Source organism: Pristiophorus japonicus, unplaced genomic scaffold (genome assembly GCF_044704955.1).
Source record: "Pristiophorus japonicus isolate sPriJap1 unplaced genomic scaffold, sPriJap1.hap1 HAP1_SCAFFOLD_914, whole genome shotgun sequence".
In the NCBI taxonomy this organism is placed as follows: Eukaryota; Metazoa; Chordata; class Chondrichthyes; family Pristiophoridae; genus Pristiophorus; species Pristiophorus japonicus.
This window is the reverse complement of record NW_027254840.1, coordinates 121,903-142,052: the sequence shown is the minus strand read 5'-3', so window position 1 is coordinate 142,052 and position 20,150 is coordinate 121,903. Positions and strand designations below refer to the sequence as shown.

The 20,150-nt window shown below is 53.3% G+C and overlaps 1 protein-coding gene across 1 annotated transcript in view; it reads right to left on the bottom strand.

Moving 5' to 3' along the window:
* The window catches only part of LOC139257839 (myosin-binding protein C, cardiac-type-like), a gene marked incomplete at both ends in the record, with an annotated part of 159,204 nt that overhangs the window by 17,296 nt on the left and 121,758 nt on the right, over nt 1–20,150 (bottom strand). The window contains 5 exons of the mRNA XM_070874642.1: nt 621–760; nt 4,962–4,991; nt 5,461–5,567; nt 16,332–16,497; nt 19,498–19,664. Coding sequence (XP_070730743.1) covers nt 621–760; nt 4,962–4,991; nt 5,461–5,567; nt 16,332–16,497; nt 19,498–19,664 — 610 coding nt within the window. The remainder of the gene's footprint in view (nt 1–620; nt 761–4,961; nt 4,992–5,460; nt 5,568–16,331; nt 16,498–19,497; nt 19,665–20,150) is intronic.

Genomic DNA, 20,150 nt, shown 5'->3' with positions numbered 1-20,150 from the left:
ACGTACACTGTGTGTGTGTGTGTGTGTGTGTACACTGTGTGCGTACACTGTGTGCGTGTGTGTGTACACTGTGTGTGTGTGTACACTGTGTGTGTACATTGTGTGTGTGTCAATACACAAAGCAACAGACAGGAGTGGGCACAGGATTGAATTTGGAGGGATGGTGAACATTGAGATCTTACCTGTTATCTTTCAGCCAAGGTCCCAGCAAGGCCCAGATACTCTCCATCCCCATCAATATCAGACTGTCCTGGTACTGAGATAACGGTGACCCTGGCCCATGCCCCCCTCAGCCCCAGAGGCATTGTAAATGGTTCTGAGCACCACCAATCGAAGTAGACCACACAGGGTTGGGAGAATCTTTGAGCCGGTGTAGTCACTGTATATTGGATGGGCTAGTGGTGTGTGACAGGCAGCTCCGAGAGTCCCCATTAGGTGTCCAGTATTGGAAACTCCCAATCCCAGCTGCTTCTTGCAAACTGCTGGTCCATCCTGCTCGCAGTGAGCCCTAGGGATTGCATGGTCGATCATCAGCCCACTCAATGTCTAGAGGCAATTGTACCACATGTTGCCCCCATTAAAGGGGGCTGGTTGGGAGATCCATGTGCCCCCACACCTACCTTGTCAGCTTTGGTCCAGACGACGGTGGGCGCCGGCTCTCCGCTGATCGGCACGTCCAGCCGCAGCTTGTTCCCGGCCACGACAATGATGGTGGCATCAGGGAGACTGCCTAGGCAGTCCAGGTGGATCTTGGGGGGATCTGTGGGGGGCCAATCACACGTCCGTTAACACAATGCGGGGGCCAAACACACATCCTGTAATACATTGCGGGGGCCATCACACATCCTGTAACAGTATGCCGGGGCCAATCACATGTCCTATAACACAGTGTGGGGGCCAATCACGCGTCCCGTAACACTGTGCGGGGTCCAATCACACGTCCTGTAACACATTGCGGGGGCCATCACATGTCCTGTAACAGTATGCGGGGGCCAATCACACGTCCTGTAACACCGTGAGGAGGCCAATCAATCGTCCGTTAACAAAATGCGGGGGCCAATCACACGTCCTGTAACACAGTGCGTGTGCCAATCACACGTCCTGCAACACAGTGCGGGGGCCAATCACACGTCCTGTAACACAGTGCGTGGGCCAATCACATGTCCTGTAACACAGTGCGGGGGCCAATCACCCTGGTACAAGGGTCAAGGATGTCTCGGGGCGGGTGCAGGACATTCTGAAAAGGGAGGGTGAACAGCCAGTTGTCGTGGTGCATATAGGTGCCAATGATATAGGTAAAAAATGGGATGAGGTCCTACGAGACGAATTTAGGGAGCTAGGAGTTAAATTTAAAAGTAGGACCTCAAAAGTAGTAATCTCAGGATTGCTACCAGTGCCACGTGCTAGTCAGAGTAGGAATCGCAGGATAGCGCAGATGAATACGTGGCTTGAGCAGTGGTGCAGAAGGGAGGGATTCAAATTCCTGGGACATTGGAACCGGTTCTGGGGGAGGTGGGACCAATACAAACCGGATGGTCTGCATCTGGGCAGGACCGGAACCAATGTCCTAGGGGGAGTGTTTGCTACTGCTGTGGGAGAGGAGTTAAACTAATATGACAGGGGGATGGGAACCTATGCAGGGAGACAGAGGGAAATAAAATGGAGTCAGAAGAAAAAGATAGAAAGGAGAATAGTAAAAGTAGGGGGCAGAGAAACCCAAGGCAAAAAACAAAAAGGGCCACATTACAGCAAAATTCTAAAGGGGCAAAGTGTGTTAAAAAGACAAGCCTGAAGGCTCTGTGCCTCAATGCGAGAAGTATTCGGAATAAGGTGGACAAATGAACTGCGCAGACAGCAGTTAACGGGTATGACGTAATTGGCATCACGGAGACATGGCTCCAGGGTGACCAAGGCTGGGAACTCAACATCCAGGGGTATTCAGCATTTAGGAAGGATAGGCAGAGAGGAAAAGGAGGCAGGGTGGCGTTGCTGGTTAAAGAGGAAATTAATGCAATAGTAAGGAGGGCCTGGGTGATGTGGAATCAGTATGGGTGGAGCTGCGGAATTCCAAAGGGCAGAAAACGCTAGTGGGAGTTATGTACAGACCACCAAACAGTAGTAGTGAGGTTGGGGACAGCATCAAACAAGAAATAAGGGATGTGTGCAATAAAGGTACAGCAGTTATCATGGGCGGCTTTAATCTACATATTGATTGGTCTAACCAAACTGGTAGCAATGTGGTGGAGGAGGATTTCCTGGAGTGTATTAGGGATGGTTTTCTAGACCAATATGTCGAGGAACCAACAAGAGAGCTGGCCATCCTAGACTGGGTGATGTGTAATGAGAAGGGACTAATTAGCAATCTTGTTGTGCGAGGCCCCTTGGGGAAGAGTGACCATAATATGGTAGAATTCTTTATTAAGATGGAGAGTGACACAGTTAATTCAGAAACTGGGGTCCTGAACTTAAAGAAAGGTAACTTCGACAGTATGAAGCGTGAATTGGCTAGAATAGACTGGCAAAGGATACTTAAAGGGTTGACGGTGGATAAGCAATGGCAAACATTTAAAGATCACATGGATCAACTTCAGCAATTCTACATCCCTGTCAGGAGTAAAAATAAAACGGGGAAGGTGGCTCAACCCTGGCTAACAAGGGAAATCAAGGATAGTGTTAAAACCAAGGAAGAGGCATATAATTTGGCTAGAAAAAGCAACAAACCCGAGGACTGGGAGAAATTTAGAATTCAACAGAGAAAGACGAAGGGTTTAATTAAGAGGGGGAAAATAGAGTACGAGAGGAAGCTTGCAGGGAACATAGAAACTGACTGCAAGAGCTTCTATAAATATATGAAGAGAAAGAGATTAGTGAAGACAAACATAGGTCCCTTGCAGTCGGATTCAGGTGAATTTATAATGGGGAACAAAGAAATGGCAGACCAATTGAACAAATACTTTGGTTCTGTCTTCACGAAGGAAGACAGAAATAACCGTCCGATTGTACTCGGGGACAGTAGGTCTAGTGAGAAGGAGGAATTGAAGGATATCCTTATTAGGCAGGAAATTGTGTTGGGGAAGTTGATGAGATTGAAGGTCAATAAGTCCCCGGGGCCTGATAGTCTGCATCCCAGAGTACTGAAGGAGGTGGCCCTAGAAATAGTGGATGCATTGGTGATCATTTTCTAACTGTCTATCGACTCTGGATCAGTTCCTATGGACTGGAGGGTCCATTGTAACACCACTTTTTAAAAAGGGAGGGAGAGAGAAAACGGGTAATTATAGACCGGTTAGCCTGACATCAGTAGTGGGGAAAATGTTGGAATCAATTATTAAGGATGAAATAGCAGTGCATTTGGAAAGCAGTGACAGGATCGGACCAAGTCAGCATAGATTTATGAAAGGGAAATCACGTTTGACGAATCTTCTGGAATTTTTTGAGGATGTAACTAGCAGAGTGGACAAGGGAGAACCAGTGGATGTGGTGTATTTGGACTTTCAAAAGGCTTTTGACAAGGTCCCGCACAAGAGATTGGTGTGCAAAATCAAGGCGCTTGGTATTGGGGATAATGTACTGACGTGGATAGAGAACTGGTTGGCAGAGAGGAAGCAGAGAGTCGGGATAAACGGATCCTTTTTCAGAATGGCAGACAGTGACTAGTGGGGTGCCGCAGGGCTCAGTGCTGGGACCCCAGCTATTTACAATATACATTAACGATTTAGATGAAGGAATTGAATGTAATATCTCCAAGTTTGCAGATGACACTAAACTGGGTGGCGGTGTGAGCTGTGAGGAGGATGCTAAGAGGCTGCAGGGTAACTTGGACAGGTTAGGTGAGTGGGAAAATGCATGGCAGATGCAGTATAATGTGGATAAATGTGATGTTATCCATTTTGGGGGCAAAAACACGAAGGCAGAGTATTATCTGAATGGCGGCAGATTAGGAAAAGGGGAGGTGCAACGAGACCTGGGTGTCATGGTACATCAGTCACTGAAAGTGGGCACGCAGGTACAGCAGGCGGTAAAGAAGGCAAATGGTATGTTGGCCTTCATAGCGAGGGGATTTGAGTATAGGAGCAGGGAGGTCTTGCTGCAGTTGTACAGGGCCTTGGTGAGGCCTCACCTGGAATATTGTGTTCAGTTTTGGTCTCCTAATCTGAGGAAGGACATTCTTGCTATTGAGCGAGTGCAGCAAAGGTTCACCAGACTGATTCCTGGGATGGTTGGACTGTCATATGAGGAGAGACTGGATCAACTGGGCGTTTATTCACTGGAGTTTAGAAGGATGAGAGGGGATCTCATAGAAACGTATAAGATTCTGACGGGATGGGACAGGTTAGATGCGGGAAGAATGTTCCCGATGTTGGGGAAGTCCAGAACCAGGGGACACAGTCTAAGGATAAGGGGTAGGCCATTTAGGACCGAGATGAGGAGAAACTTCTTCACTCAGAGAGTTGTTAACCTGTGGAATTCCCTGCCGCAGAGAGTTGTTGATGCCAGTTCATTGGATATATTCAAGAGGGAGTTAGATGTTGCCCTTACGGCTAAAGGGATCAAGGGGTATGGAGAGAAAGCAGGAAAGGGGTACTGAGGGAATGATCAGCCATGATCTTATTGAATGGTGGTGCAGCCTCGAAGGGCCGAATGGCCTACTCCTGCACCTAATTTCTATGTTTCAATGTCCTGTAACACAGTGCGGGGGCCATTCACACATCCTGTAACATTGTGCGGGGGCCAATCACACGTCCTGTAACACCGTCAGGGGGCCAATCACACGTCCTGTAACACCGTCAGGGGGCCAATCACACGTCCTGTAACACCGTGCGGGGGGGCCAATCACACGTTCTGTAACACAGTGCGGGGGGGCAATCATATGTCTGTTAACACAGTGCTGGGGCGGGGACAGCTCCAACATCGGCAACGCAACTTTCGGAATATTGGGATAGATGTAAAACATACTGTACCTTGTCGGGGCACATAGTCGATCTTAACCTCTGGAAAGTGGGAAGAAAACAGAGCGAGAGAGAAGAGGAGAGAGAGAAGGGTACAGCATTAAAATGAAATAGAAAAGCAGAAAAACCATGTGTGCAATGTCGAGGAAAAATCGATCCTTTACAGGAATCAGGCAGAACACACATCCCACCAACCCACCAGCAAGCACCAATCATCTGCCGGATTGATCAACTCGAACATCCTCCTGATCACCCAGCCCACTGAAACCAGTGTCATTGGATGGACCAAGTCTCGAGTTGCAAATTCACTGGATTAAGCAAACTGGCGGAGAGGCTGGGAAAGTGAGGACTGAGCTCCAGCGGACAGTCCCAGCACTGGGTCTACAGTCCATTGTACTCGCCAGAGCCCTGCGGCACAGCAAGGGCGGCTGTAGTGCACGCTGTGGTTCAGGGCGATGGGTCACTACAGCTTCACTTCACAGCCCCAAACCCATCCATGTCGGGAGCTCACCCACGAAGTTCAGCTTGGCCGAGAGGTTGAAGGCAAAGCCATCGGGCATGAAGTTGTAATCGCCCTCATCTTGTGGTTGGACATTGTCAATCACCAGCTTGTGGATTCTGTGGGGCACAAACAGAGCAATGGTGTCTGACAGTATACACACTATAATGGTGAGAGTGACTGTAATACACACTAATGGTGAGAGTGACAGTAATACACACTGTAACAGTGAGAGTGACAGTAATACACACTAACAGTGAGAATGACAGTAATACACACTAACGGTGAGAGTGACAGTAATACACACTGTAAAGGTGAGTGACAGTAATACAGACTGTAACAGTGAGAGTGACTGTAATACAGACTGTAACAGTGAGAGTGACAGTAATACAGACTAACGGTGAGAGTGACTGTGATACAGACTGTAACAGTGAGAGTGACAGTAATACAGACTAACGGTGAGAGTGACTGTGATACAGACTGTAACAGTGAGAGTGACAGTAATACACACTCTAACGGAGAGAGTGATGTAATACACACTAACGGTGAGTCTGACTGTAATACTCACTAACGGTGAGGGTGACAGTAATACAGACTGTAACGGTGAGAGTGACTGTAATACACACTAACGGTGAGTGACTGTAATACACACTAACGATGAGAGTGACTGTAATACACATTAACGGTGAGAGTGACTGTAATACACACTGTAATGGTGAGACTGAATGTAATACACACTGTAATGGAGAGAGTGAAAGTTGGCATGCAGGTACAGCAGGCGGTGAAGGCGGCAAATGGCATGTTGGCCTTCATAGCTAGGGGATTTGAGTATAGGAGCAGGGAGGTCTTACTGCAGTTGTACAGGGCCTTAGTGAGGCCTCACCTGGAATATTATGTTCAGTTTTGGTCTCCTAATCTGAGGAAGGATGTTCTTGCTATTGAGGGAGTGCAGCGAAGGTTCACCAGACTAATTCCCGGGATGGCTGGACTAGCATATGAGGAGAGACTGGATCGTCTGGGCCTTTATTCACTGGAGTTTAGAAGGATGAGAGGGGATCTCATAGAAACATATAATATTCTGACGGAATTGCACAGGTTAGATGCAGGAAGAATGTTCCCGTCGTTGGGGAAGTCCAGAACCAGGGGACACAGTCTAAGGATAAGGGGTAAGCCATTTAGGACCGAGATGAGGAGAAACTTCTTCACTCAGAGAGTTGTTAACCTGTGGAATTCCCTGCCGCAGGGAGTTGTTGAGGCCAGTTTGTTGGATATATTCAAGAGAGAGTTAGATGTGGCCCTTATGGCTAAAGGGATCAAGGGGTATGGAGAGAAAGCAGGAAAGGGGTACTGAGGTGAATGATCAGCCATGATCTTATTGAATGGTGGTGCAGGCTCGAAGGGCCAAATGGCCTACTCCTGCACCTATTTTCTATGTTTCTATGTTTCTATGTAATGGTGAGAGTGACTGTAATACACACTGTAAGGTGAGACTGACTGTAATACACACTAACGGTGAGTGTGACTGTAATACACTGTAGAAACATAGAAACATAAAAAATAGGTGCAGGAGTAGGCCATTCGGCCCTTCTAGCCTGCACCGCCATTCAATGAGTTCATGGCTGAACATTCAACTTCAGTACCCCATTCCTGCTTTCTCGCCATACCCCTTGATCCCCCTAGTAGTAAGGACCTCATCTAACTCCTTTTTGAATATATTTAATGAATTGGCCTCAACAACTTTCTGTGGTAGAGAATTCCACAGGTTCACCACTCTCTGGGTGAAGAAGATAGAAACATAGAAGAGTCTTGTTACTGTAAACTGCCTCAGGTGTAAACCTGATCCAACTTTATTCGCGCCCAAAATAACCTGCGTGACATGGTATTTGCGTTTATATACCAGTGACAGCGCACGTGCATGTACAGCCCGATGACCTCCGACAGTGGCGCCCTCTAGTGTCTGGTGACCCCAAGCGTTAATACATAACAACATCCCTTTTCAAGATCTTAATATCAGTCTCTTTACAAATTAAGATGGTCTGGGACTTTTCATTCACGAGTTGATCGTCTCAGTTCAACTTCAGTTCCAGGCGAGCGTTCTGAGTCAGTTGTGACTGGAGGCTGAGTAACCGATCTGATGGGAGTGGTAATGATCACATCAGGGAGTGAAGGTCCAGGTTCAATAATGTCAACAGAGTCCTCTGATGAGTGAACAATGGTTGGTTAGTCACTGACTGCATCTTCCTCACTCGGTTCCAGTTCATCCGTGTGCTGCAGTTTAACCTGGTCAAGGTGTTTCCTGCATGTTTGTCCATTCTTGAGCACGACAATAAACACTCTGTTACCCTCCTTGGCTGTAACAGTGCTGGCGATCCACTTTGTACCTTGACCATAGTTCAGTACATAAACCGGATCATTGACCGAGATGTCACGTGACACGATCATGATACCCTTGTTGTTTTCAACACGATCATTCAAATCGGGATGAACATGAAAAAAGCCTGGTCTTGAGATTTCTCTTCATCAGTAGTTCAGCCGGAGGAACCCCAGTAAGCGTATGAGGTCTTGTCCTGTAACTGAGCAATATACATGACAAACGAGTCTGCAGAGAACGCGGAGTTACACGTTTCATACTTTGCTTCATCGTTTGAACAGCAAGCTCTGCTTGACCATTAGAAGCAGGCATGAATGGAGCTGATCTCACCTGTCTGATATCATTGAGTTTCATGAACTCCTGGAACTCCAGACTTGTAAAGCAAGATCCATTGTCACTCACAACAATGTCAGGCAAATCATGAGTAGCAAACATGATACGAAGGCTCTCAATGGTAGCTGTAGACATACTGGATGACATAATAACACATTCTATCCACTTAGAATATGCACCCACCACAACAAAAAATATCTTTCCCAGGAAAGGGCCCAAAAAATCAATGTGGATCCTCGACCATGGTTTAGATGGCCACGACCAAAGACTCAGCGGAGGTTCCGCTGGTACTGTACTTAACTGCATGCAAGTATTGCACTGATGCACACATGATTCCAGATCAGAGTCAATTCCCACGATGACACGATTACCTCACAGTAAACAATCTGACTGAATGGACAGCTCACCTTTGTGACGGTTGTAAGATTTGGTCTCATCAGTGACAGGAGTTCCTTCACTCACAAAAGCATCCATTACTAACCGTAGATCTGCAGGTTGAGGTGTCTCCATATCAGGTGTGGGCAATGGCAGACGACTCAGTGCATCGGCACAATTCTCAGTGCCAGGTCTATGACGAATAACATAATCATAGGCAGACAATGTCAACGCCCACCTCTGGATACGGGACGATGCATTGGTATTAATACCTTTGTTTTCCGAAAACAATGAAATGAGTGGCTTGTGATCCGTTTCGAGTTCAATACGAAGACCAAACAGGTACTGATGCATCTTTTTGACCCCATACACACAGGCCAAAGCTTTTTCTACCATGCTGTAAGCTCTTTCCGCCTTTGACAAACTTCTCGAAGCATACGCACAGGTTGTAGCTTACCCAACTCATTTGCTTGTTGGAGTGCACAGCCAACCCCATATGATGAGGCATCACAGGCCAATACACGACGCTTACACGGATCATAGTGAACAAACAGTTTGTTTGAATAGAGCAGATTCTTAGTCTGCTCAAAAGTTCTATCTTGAGACACACCCCAGACCCAGTTGTCGCCTTTTCTGAGTAGCATGTGCAGTGGCTCTAATAAAGTGCTCAGTCTGGATTAGAAATTACTGATGTAATTGAGTAGCCCAAGGAATGAACGCAGCTCTGTCACATTCTGAGGCCTGGGTAAATTTTTGATGGTCTTGGTTTTCGAATCAGTAGGCCTGATGCCATCAGCAGCAATCTTCCTCCCCAGGAATTTAACTTCAGGTGCCATGAAGACGCACTTCGAACGTTTCAGCCTGAGTCCCACTTTGTCCAGACGATGTAGGACTTCAAGATTGTTCAGATGTTCAGCAGTGTCGCGACCTGTGACCAAAATGTCATCTTGAAACATGACAGTTCTAGGAACGGACTTCAGTAAACTTTCCATGTTCCTCTGAAATATGGCTGCAGCCGAACGAATTCCAAAAGGACACCTGTTGTAGACAAACAGTCCTTTATGGGTGTTGATGCAGGTGAGTTTCTTCAAAGTGTCGACAAGCTCCTGTGTCATATAGGCTGACGTCAGATCTAGTTTAGTGAATGACTTTCCACCAGCTAGCATGGCGAACAGGTCATCAGCTTTCGGTAACGGATACTGATCGTGTTTCGAAAATCGGTTAATCGTAACCTTGTAGTCTCCACAGATCCTGATAGTGCCATCACTCTTCAACAGGAACAACAGGACTGGCCCACTCGTTAAACTTGACCGGTGATATGACCCCTTCACGTTAGAGTCTGTCAAGCTTAATTTCGACCTTCTCCCTCATCATGTACAGAACAGACCGAGCTTTATAATAGACAGGCCTTGAATCAGAATCCAGGTGAATCTGCACCTTGGCTCCAGTAAAATTACCAATGCCAGGTTCAAACAAAGAAGGAAACTTCTTCAGCACTTGAGCACACGAAGTGTCATCCACCGAGGACAATGCTTTGATATCATTCCAATTCCACTTGATTTTCGCGAGCCAATTCCTGCCGAAGAGCGTTGGAGCATTACCTGGGACGATCTATAATGGTAAATCGTGAACCACATCATCATATGACACCTCGATTGCTGCACTGCCAATCACCAGGATGAGTTCCTTCGTGTAAGTACGCAACTTGGCATTGACTGGACTCAGCTTAGGCTTCACAGCCTCAGTGTCCCACAGCTTGTCGAATGTCCTTTGGCTCATTATCGACTGGCTCGCACCCGTGTCCAGCTCCATTGATACAGGCACGCCATTCAGCTTCACATTAACGATTATCGGCTGGCTCTTTCCCAAGAATGAATACAGACCATACACTTCCTCCTTGCGTTGTGTATCCGGGCCAGCACTGGACTCGTCATCATCAGCAATGTGATGAGCAGCAGCACGCTTGCTCAGTTGTGGGTACATTCTCTGAAGATGCCCCACTTTCAAACAGCCATTACAGGCGTACTGTTTAAACCGACACTGATGAGGCCGATGATTGCCCCCACAACGCCAACAGGGTGAAATTGGATTCGTACCAGTTGCCGGACTCTGAGCAGCTACAAGTTTCACATAAACAGTCGAGTAGGCCCTGCCATAAGCAGCTCTGCCAGACGATGACACAATCTTGTTTACAGTACTTGCCGTGGGGCTCCGACTCTTCGATGATATCTGCCTCAAATTATCATCACTTGTCATGCATGACTGAGCAGTCGCGATGGCCTTGCTCAAATCCAGCTTCTCTTCGGCCAATAACTTCCGAAGAATCACATTATGGTTAATGCCTATCACGAAGAAATCTCGCAACATGTCCTCTGACATTTTCCCGAACTTACACGGCTCAGCAAGACGTCGCAGGTCGGCGATGAATCCCGACACATCCTGGCCCTCAGCACGAACATGTGTGTAGAAGCGATAATGTGAGATGATGATCCCCCTCTTTTGGCTTAAGATGGTCACACACCAAAGCACACACATCCTCGTACTCTTTGTCCGTTGGACGTAAAGGTGAGAGAAGATTCTTCATGAGGCCGTAGATTTTCGGACCACAAACGGTGAGGAAAACCGTCCGACGCAGAACTGCGTCAGAGTCTCCCTCCATTTTGTTGGCCACAAAATACTGATCCAGGCGGTCGATAAAATCCGCCTAATCCTCGCCATCCGCAAATCTCTCCAGAATTCCAATAGTGCCCATTGTACATGCGAAGGTTCTTAAGTTACCTCGTCGCCAAATATAATGACTCAAGAGTCTTGTTACTGTAAACTGCCTCAACCTGATACAACTTTACTCGCGCCCAAAAGTAACCCGCGTGACTTGGTACCGCACATGCGCGCGTACAGCCCGATGACCTCCGACAGTGGCGCCCTCTGGTGTCTGGTGACCCCAAGCATCAATACATAACATACACACTGTAATGGTGAGCGTGACAGTAATACAGACTGTAATGGTGAGAGTGACAGTAATACACACTGTAATGGTGAGAGTGACAGTAATACACACTGTAATGGTGAGAGTGACTGTAATACACACTGTAACGGTGAGAGTGGCAGTAATACAGACTGTAACGGTAAGAATGACTGTAATACAGACTGTAACGGAGAGAGTGACTGTAAATACAGACTGTAACGGTGAGAGTGACAGTAATACAGACTGTAATGGTGAGAGTGACAGTAATACAGACTGTAATGGTGAGAGTGACAGTAATACACACTGTAATGGTGAGAGTGACTGTAATACACACTGTAACGGTGAGAGTGGCAGTAATACAGACTGTAACGGTAAGAATGACTGTAATACAGACTGTAACGGAGAGAGTGACTGTAAATACAGACTGTAAAGGAGAGAGTGATTGTAATACAGACTGTCATGGTGAGAGTGATTGTAATACACACTAACGGTAAGAATGACTGTAATACAGACTGTAAAGGAGAGAGTGATTGTAATACAGACTGTAACGGTGCGAGTGACTGTAATACACACCGTAACGGTGCGAGTGACTGTAATACACACCGTAACGGGGGGGGGTGGAGATTGGATGCAGGGGGGGCTGAGGGTGTACTGTGGGGGGGTGGTGATTGGAACCTGGGGGGCAGGGGGCGTAGATTGGACCCTGGGGGGGGTGGAGATTGGACACTGGGGGGTGGGGGGGGGAGATTGTACCCTGCGGGGGTGGAGATTGTACCCTGGCGGGGCGGGGAGATTGGATCCTGGGGGGCAGAGGAAGAGATTGTACCCTGGCGGGGGGGTGGGGGGGTGGGAAGAATTGGACCCTGGAGGGGGAGGGGTGGGGTGGGGGGGGGGAGATTGGACCCGGGGGGGGGGGGGAAGGGAAGAGGGAAGATTGGACCCTGGGGGGGTTGGAGGGAAGATTGGACCCTGGGGGGGAGATTGGACCCTGGGGGGGGGAAGATAGGACCCTGAGGAGGGGAGGGGAGATTGGACCCTGGGGGAGTGGGGGGGGAGATTGGTCCCTGGGGGAGGGGGAGATTGGACCCTGGGGGGGGGGGGAAGAGATTGGACCCTGGGGGGGGGCGGGGGGAGATTGGACCCTGGGGGGGCGGGGGTAGATTGGACCCTGGGAGGCGGGGGGAGATTGGAGCCTGGGGAGGCGGGGGGAGATTGGACCCTGGAGGGGGGGGGGAGATTGGAGCCTGGGGAGGCGGGGGAGATTGGACCCTGGAGGGGCGGGGGGAGATTGGACCCTGGAGGGGGGGGGGGGGGGGGAGATTGGAGCCTGGGGAGGCGGGAGGAGATTGGACCCTGGAGGGGCGGGGGGAGATTGGACCCTGGGGAGGCGGGGGGAGATTGGAGCCTGGGGAGGCGGGGGGAGATTGGACCCTGGAGGGGAGGGGGGAGATTGGAACCTGGAGGGGAGGGGGGAGATTGGACCCTGGAGGGGAGGGGGGAGATTGGACCCTGGAGGGGAGGGGGGAGATTGGAACCTGGGGGTGGGGGGGGGGGCGGGGGGAGATTGGACCCTGGGGGGCGGGAGAAGATTGGACCCTGGAGGGGAGGGGGGAGATTGGACCCTGGGGGTGGGGGGGGGGGGGGCGGGGGGAGATTGGACCCTGGGGAGGCGGGGGGGGGGGAGATTGGACCCTGGGGAGGTGCGGGGGGGGAGATTGGACCCTGGGGAGGTGCGGGGGGGGAGATTGGACCCTGGGGGGGGGGGGGAGATTGGACCCTGGGGGGGAGGGGGGGGAGATTGGACCCTGGGGAGGCGGGGGGAGATTGGACCCTGGTGAGGGGGGGCGGGGGGAGATTGGACCCTGGAGGGGCGGGAGTAGATTGGACCCTGGGGGTGGGGGGGGGGGAGATTGGACCCTGGGGAGGCGGGGGGGGGGGAGATTGGACCCTGGGGAGGTGGGGGGGGGAGATTGGACGCTGGGGGGGAGATTGGACCCTGGGAGGGGGGGGGGAGAGATTGGACCCTGGGGTGGGGACGGGGGGGGGGGAGATTGGACCCTGGGGTGGGGGGGGAGGAAATTGGACCCTGGGGTGGGGGGGGGGGGAGATTGGACCCGGGGGGGAGATTGGACCCTGGGGGGGGGCGGGGGGAGATTGGACCCTGGGGAGGCGGAGGGAGATTGGACCCTGGGGTGGGGGGGGAGGGGAGATTGGACCCGGGGGGGAGATTGGACCCTGGGGGGGGGGGCGGGGGGAGATTAGACCCTGGGGTGGGGGGAGATTGGAACCTGGGGGTGGGGGGGGGGCGGGGGGAGATTGGACCCTGGGGGGGCGGGAGAAGATTGGACCCTGGAGGGGAGGGGGGAGATTGGACCCTGGGGGTGGGGGGGGGGGGCGGGGGGAGATTGGACCCTGGGGAGGCGGGGGGGGAGATTGGACCCTGGGGGGGGGGGGGAGATTGGACCCTGGGGAGGTGCGGGGGGGGAGATTGGACCCTGGGGGGGGGGGGGAGATTGGACCCTGGGGGGGGGAGATTGGACCCTGGGGAGGCGGGGGGAGATTGGACCCTGGTGAGGGGGGGCGGGGGGAGATTGGACCCTGGGGGGGCGGGAGTAGATTGGACCCTGGGGGTGGGGGGGGGGGGAGATTGGACCCTGGGGAGGCGGGGGGGGGGAGATTGGACCCTGGGGAGGTGGGGGGGGGAGATTGGACGCTGGGGGGGGAGATTGGACCCTGGGAGGGTGGGGGGAGAGATTGGACCCTGGGGTGGGGACGGGGGGGGGGGGGAGATTGGACCCTGGGGTGGGGGGGGAGGAAATTGGACCCTGGGGTGGGGGGGGGGGGAGATTGGACCCGGGGGGCAGATTGGACCCTGGGGGGGGGGGGGGGGGGGGAGATTGGACCCGGGGGGGAGATTGGACCCTGGGGAGGCGGAGGGAGATTGGACCCTGGGATGGGGGGGGGGGGGGGAGATTGGACCCGGGGGGGAGATTGGACCCTGGGGGGGGGGGCGGGGGGAGATTAGACCCTGGGGTGGGGGCGGGGGGGAGATTGTACCCTGGGGAGGCGGGGGGAGATTGGACCCTGGGGAGGCGGGGGGCGGGGGAGATTGGACCCTGGGGTGGGGGAGGGGGCGGGGAGAGTGGACCCTGGGGTGGGGGGGGGGGAGGAAATTGGACCCTGGCGGGGCGGGGAGATTGGACCCGGGGGGGGAGATTGGACCCTGGGGGGGGGGGGGGAGATTTGACCCTGGAGGGGCGGGTGGGGAGATTGGACCCTGGGGTGGGGGGGGGGGAGGAGATTGTACCCTGGAGGGGGAGGGGTGGGGTGGGGGGGGAGATTGGACCCGGGGGGGGGGGGGAAGGGAAGAGGGAAGATTGGACCCTGGGGGGGTTGGAGGGAAGATTGGACCCTGGGGGGGGGAAGATAGGACCCTGAGGAGGGGAGGGGAGATTGGACCCTGGGGGAGTGGGGGGGGGGAGATTGGTCCCTGGGGGAGGGGGAGATTGGACCCTGGAGGGGGGGGGGGGGGGAGATTGGAGCCTGGGGAGGCGGGGGGAGATTGAAGCCTGGAGGGGCGGGGGAAGATTGGACCCTGGGGAGGCGGGGGGAGATTGAAGCCTGGGGAGGCGGGGGGAGATTGGACCCTGGAGGGGCGGGGGAAGATTGGACCCTGGGGAGGCGGGGGGAGATTGGAGCCTGGGGAGGCGGGGGGAGATTGGACCCTGGAGGGGCGGGGGAAGATTGGACCCTGGGAGGCGGGGGTAGATTGGACCCTGGGGGGGGGGGGGGGGGGGAGATTGGACCCTGGGGAGGCGGGGGTAGATTGGACCCTGGGGAGGCGGGGGGAGATTGGAGCCTGGGGAGGCGGGGGGAGATTGGACCCTGGAGGGGCGGGGGAAGATTGGACCCTGGGAGGCGGGGGTAGATTGGACCCTGGGGGGGGGGGGGTGGGGAGATTGGACCCTGGGGAGGCGGGGGTAGATTGGACCCTGGGGAGGCGGGGGGAGATTGGAGCCTGGGGAGGCGGGGGGAGATTGGACCCTGGAGGGGCGGGGGAAGATTGGACCCTGGGAGGCGGGGGTAGATTGGACCCTGGGGAGGCGGGGGGAGATTGGAGCCTGGGGAGGCGGGGGGAGATTGGACCCTGGAGGGGCGGGGGGAGATTGGACCCTGGAGGGGGGGGCGGGGAGATTGGACCCTGGAGGGGGGGGCGGGGAGATTGGAGCCTGGGGAGGCGGGGGGGAGATTGGACCCTGGAGGGGCGGGGGGAGATTGGACCCTGGGGGGCGGGGGAGATTGGACGCTGGTGGGGCGGCGGGGTGAGGGGGGGATTGGACCCTGGTGGTGCGGGGGGAGATTGGACTCTGGTGGGGGCGGGGGGAGTGGGGATTGGACCCTGGGGGGGCGGGGGAATTGGACCCTGGTGGGGCGAAGGGGGGTGGGGATTGGACCCTGGGGGGGCGGGGGAATTGGACCCTGGTGGGGCGAAGGGGGGTGGGGATTGGACCCTGGGGGGGCGGGGGAATTGGACCCTGGGAGGGCAGGGGCGGGGAGGGGTGGGGATTGGACCCTGGGGGGGGACGACAACTCTAAAGCAATAGTTATAGTAATACCCTCCCACCCCAACACAGACATTGGCCCAAACCGTACCCCGCCCCCCCAGACACTAACCCCTCCCCCCAGACACTAACCCCTCACCCCCAGACATTAGCCCCTCCCCTCCAGACACTATCCCCTCCCCTCCAGACACTAGCCCCTCCCCTCCAGACACTAGCCCCTCCCCCACCACGCACTAGCCCCTCCCCCACCACGCACTAGCTCCTCCCCCCCATTTACCTGCCAATGTGTGTGATTTGCAATCTATCGCTGGGCACGACCTCCTCGCCATTCTTGAACCACTTCCCTTTGACCTTGTCATCAGACACTTCACACTTGAAGATGGCCTGCTCCTTGGCCTTCACCGTCAGATCGGCAATGTTCTGGTAAACCTCCAGCTGTTTCTCTGCAGACACAGAGGGACAAAGGGGAATTGGACATAATGGCCTCCAAAAACAGGCTGTGACACCGACCTTTTCACCTCTCAGACTGGCCCAGGTGAATGGGACCAACACTTCTGCCCGAAGTTACTATGGGAAACGAACTGGCCAAGGGGAACTCAAACATTTGATGGGCCTCAATAATTTAAAGGCCGAGGCTTGTTCTTGTGCCTTGCACTGGACAACGGGCATTTAGCACTGATAACCCTGAGAATCAGGACACAGTCATAAATCAACACTTGCGCACAAGGGAAACAACTGTGCCTGTGGGAGGATGTGTTTGGGACCTAAAAGAAATAAAGACCTGCATTTATATAGCGCCTTTCACGACCACTGGATGTCTCAAAGCACTTTACAGCCAATGAAGTATTTTTTGGAGTGTAGTCACTGTTGTAACATGGGAAATGCAGCAGCCAATTCGCACACAGCAAGCCCCCACAAACAGCAACGTGATAATGACCAGATAATCTGTTTGTGTGATGTTGATTGAGGGATAAATATTGGCCAGGTCACCGGGGATAATCCCCTGCTCTTCCTCAAAATAGTGCCATGGGATCCTTTACATCCACTGGAGAGAGCCATCAGGGCCTCGGTTTAACGTCTCATCCGAAAGACAGCACCTCCGACAGTGCAGCACTCCCTCAGCACTTCACTGGAGTATGTGCTCAAGTCCCTAGAGTGAGGCTTGACCCCACAACCTTCTGAGGTGGGAGTGCTGCCCACTGAGCCACAGCTGACTACTGCCTAGCAGTGAGGAGCTCTCCCTGTCACATGTTTTATGCAGGCAGGCTGTGGATGAAAGGCCATTGAGTGTCGGTACAGATCGGGACGGAGTGTCAGGGGGTTACAGAATGATACGGCCCATTCAGCCCATCGTGCCTGCGGCTGCTCTTTGAGCCCACTCATCTCCTCTTTCCGCATATCCTGCAATTATTTCCCTTTCAAGTATTTATCCAATTCCTGTTCCAGATCACAACTCACTGCATTAAAACATTTCTCATTTCCCCTCGGGTTCTTTTACCAATTATCTTCAATCTGTGTCCTCTGGCTACCGACCTTCCTGCCCCGAGGAACAGTTTTTCCTTATTTATCTATCAAACCTCTCCTGATTTTGAGCACCTCTATTAAACCTCCTGTTAACCTTCTCTGCTCGAAGGAGAACAACCCCAGCTTCTCCAGTCTCTCCACGACACTAAAACCCCTCATGTCCCTCAGCCCCGGGACCAGTCTGGTCAATCTCCTATGCACCCTCTCCAAGGTCCTGACCTCCGGCCTAAAGTGCGGTGCCCAGAATTGGACACAATACTTCAGCTGGGGCCTAACCAGTGTTTATAAAGGTTTAGGATAACGTCCTGGCTTTTGTGCTCACTGCCTCTCGTACTAAAGCCCAGGGTCCCAAACGTTATTTAACAGCCTGATCAACTTGTTCTGTCACCTTCAAACATTTCTGATCACACCCCCCGGTCTCTGTTCCTGAACCCCCTTTAAACTGTACCCTTTATATTGTCTCTCCTCATTCTTCCTTCCAAAAGTTATCACTTCACATCTCTCTGTGTTAAGTCCCATCTGCCACGTGTCTGCCCATTCCACCAGTCTATATTCTCCTGTTACCATCCTTCTCATTGTTGACTACATTTCTGAGTTTTGTGTCATCTACAAACTTTGAAATTATGCCCTCAATACCAAAGCCCAAATCGTTGAGCAAAAAGGGCAGTGGTCCCAATACCAACCCCTGGGGAACACCCTGTATACTGCCCTCTGGTCTGAGAAACAACCGTTCACCACCACTCTCTGCTTTCTGCCCCTCAGCCAATGTTGGACCCACACTGCCACTGCCCTTCAATGCCAGGGGCTTTAATTTCACTAACATCTATTTTGCATTACTTTATCAAACACCTTTTGCAATCCATACATACATCAATCGCACTGCCCTCATCAACCCTCTCCGTTACTTCATCAAAGAACTCCATTAAATTAGTTACTTTGCCTTTAACAAACCTTTGCTGACTTTCATTTATTAACCCGTATTTTTCCAAATGCCCATCAATTTTATTGCGAATTAATGTCTCTAAAAGATTTCCCCACCACTGTCATTAGGCTGACTGGCCTGAGGGGCCCCTATAGTTTCTGGGTTTAAACCCCCTCCCCTTTGTTAAACAGGGTGTAACAGTTAAAATCCCATAGTCCTCTGGCACCATCCCATAACCAAGGAGGATTAGGAGATTGTGGCCAGAGCCTCTGCAATTTACACCCTTACTTCCGTCAGCAACCTAGGATGCCTCCCATCTGGACCGAGTGACTTTTCTACTTTGTATGGTCCATATCTCTGAGCCATACAGGAGGGCGGGTATCACTGCAGCCCTGTAGACCATGAGCTTGGTGCCAGATTTGAGGGCCTGGTCTTCGAACACTTTTCCTCAGGCGACCGAAGGCTGCACTGGCGCACTGGAGGCGGTGTTGAATCTCGTGGTCAATGTCTGCCCTTGCTGATAGTCGGCGCGATGATGCAGTCCTGCTTGACCTCGGTCCATTGGTCAGGATCACGGCCTGCATGTCATCGTGGAGCAGGCGGAGGATGGTGACAAACTTTTAGGGGCAGCCTAAAATTCTCCATAGTCCCTCAAGGTTGACAGTGTCAAAGGCCTCTGTGAGGTCAAAGATGGCCATGCTTAAACCCGAGCTGTCCCACACCACGTTATAGGGGCCCCTCAGGCCATTGTCGGTACAATCTCTGGGTGATGCGCAATCTCTGCTCACACACATCAAACAGGTATCACCAAAAGGCCCTGGGTGGGGGAGGGGGGGAAGCAAGGCCTCGGGGGGTGGGGGGGGGAAGGCCTCGGAGGGGGGGAGCGGAAGGCTGCTGCTCAGCAGGGGGGGAGGTGGCCTGATTTGGGGGCACTGAAACAGTAGGAAGGGTGCAGTGAGGGGAGCTGAGGGAGGGAAGTATTTGGTTGCGCCTTTACCTTGCACCAGGAGCTCTGCCACGGACTTGCCCCCATTGGTCTTGGCGGTGTAGTGTCCACCGTCCTCCTTGGCCGCCTCGTTGATGAAAAGCGTGTGCTTCTTGCCGTCCTTTTTGAAGCGGTACTTGAAGGTTTCCTCGCGCCTCAACTCCACGCCGTTCCGTTCCCTGCCCACAACGCACACGGTCAGAAACACAACACCCCGCTCCGCCCGTCTCTCCTGCCTCTCACACTGACCCCCCCCACACACTGACCCCTCCCCCACACACTGACCCCTCCCCCACACACTGACCCCTCCCCCACACACTGACCCCTCCCTCACACTGACCCCCCCTCCACACACTGACCCCTCCCCCACACACTGACCCCCCGGCACACACTGACCCCTCCCCCACACTGACCCCCCCCATACGCTGACCCCTCCCCCATACACTGACCCCCCCTCCACACACTGACCCCTCCCCCACACACTGACCCCTCCCCCACACACTGACCCCCCGGCACACACTGACCCCTCCCCCACACTGACCCCCCCCATACGCTGACCCCTCCCCCATACACTGACCCCCCCTCCACACACTGACCCCTCCCCCACACACTGACCCCTCCCCCACACACTGACCCCCCAGCACACACTGACCCCTCCCCCACAC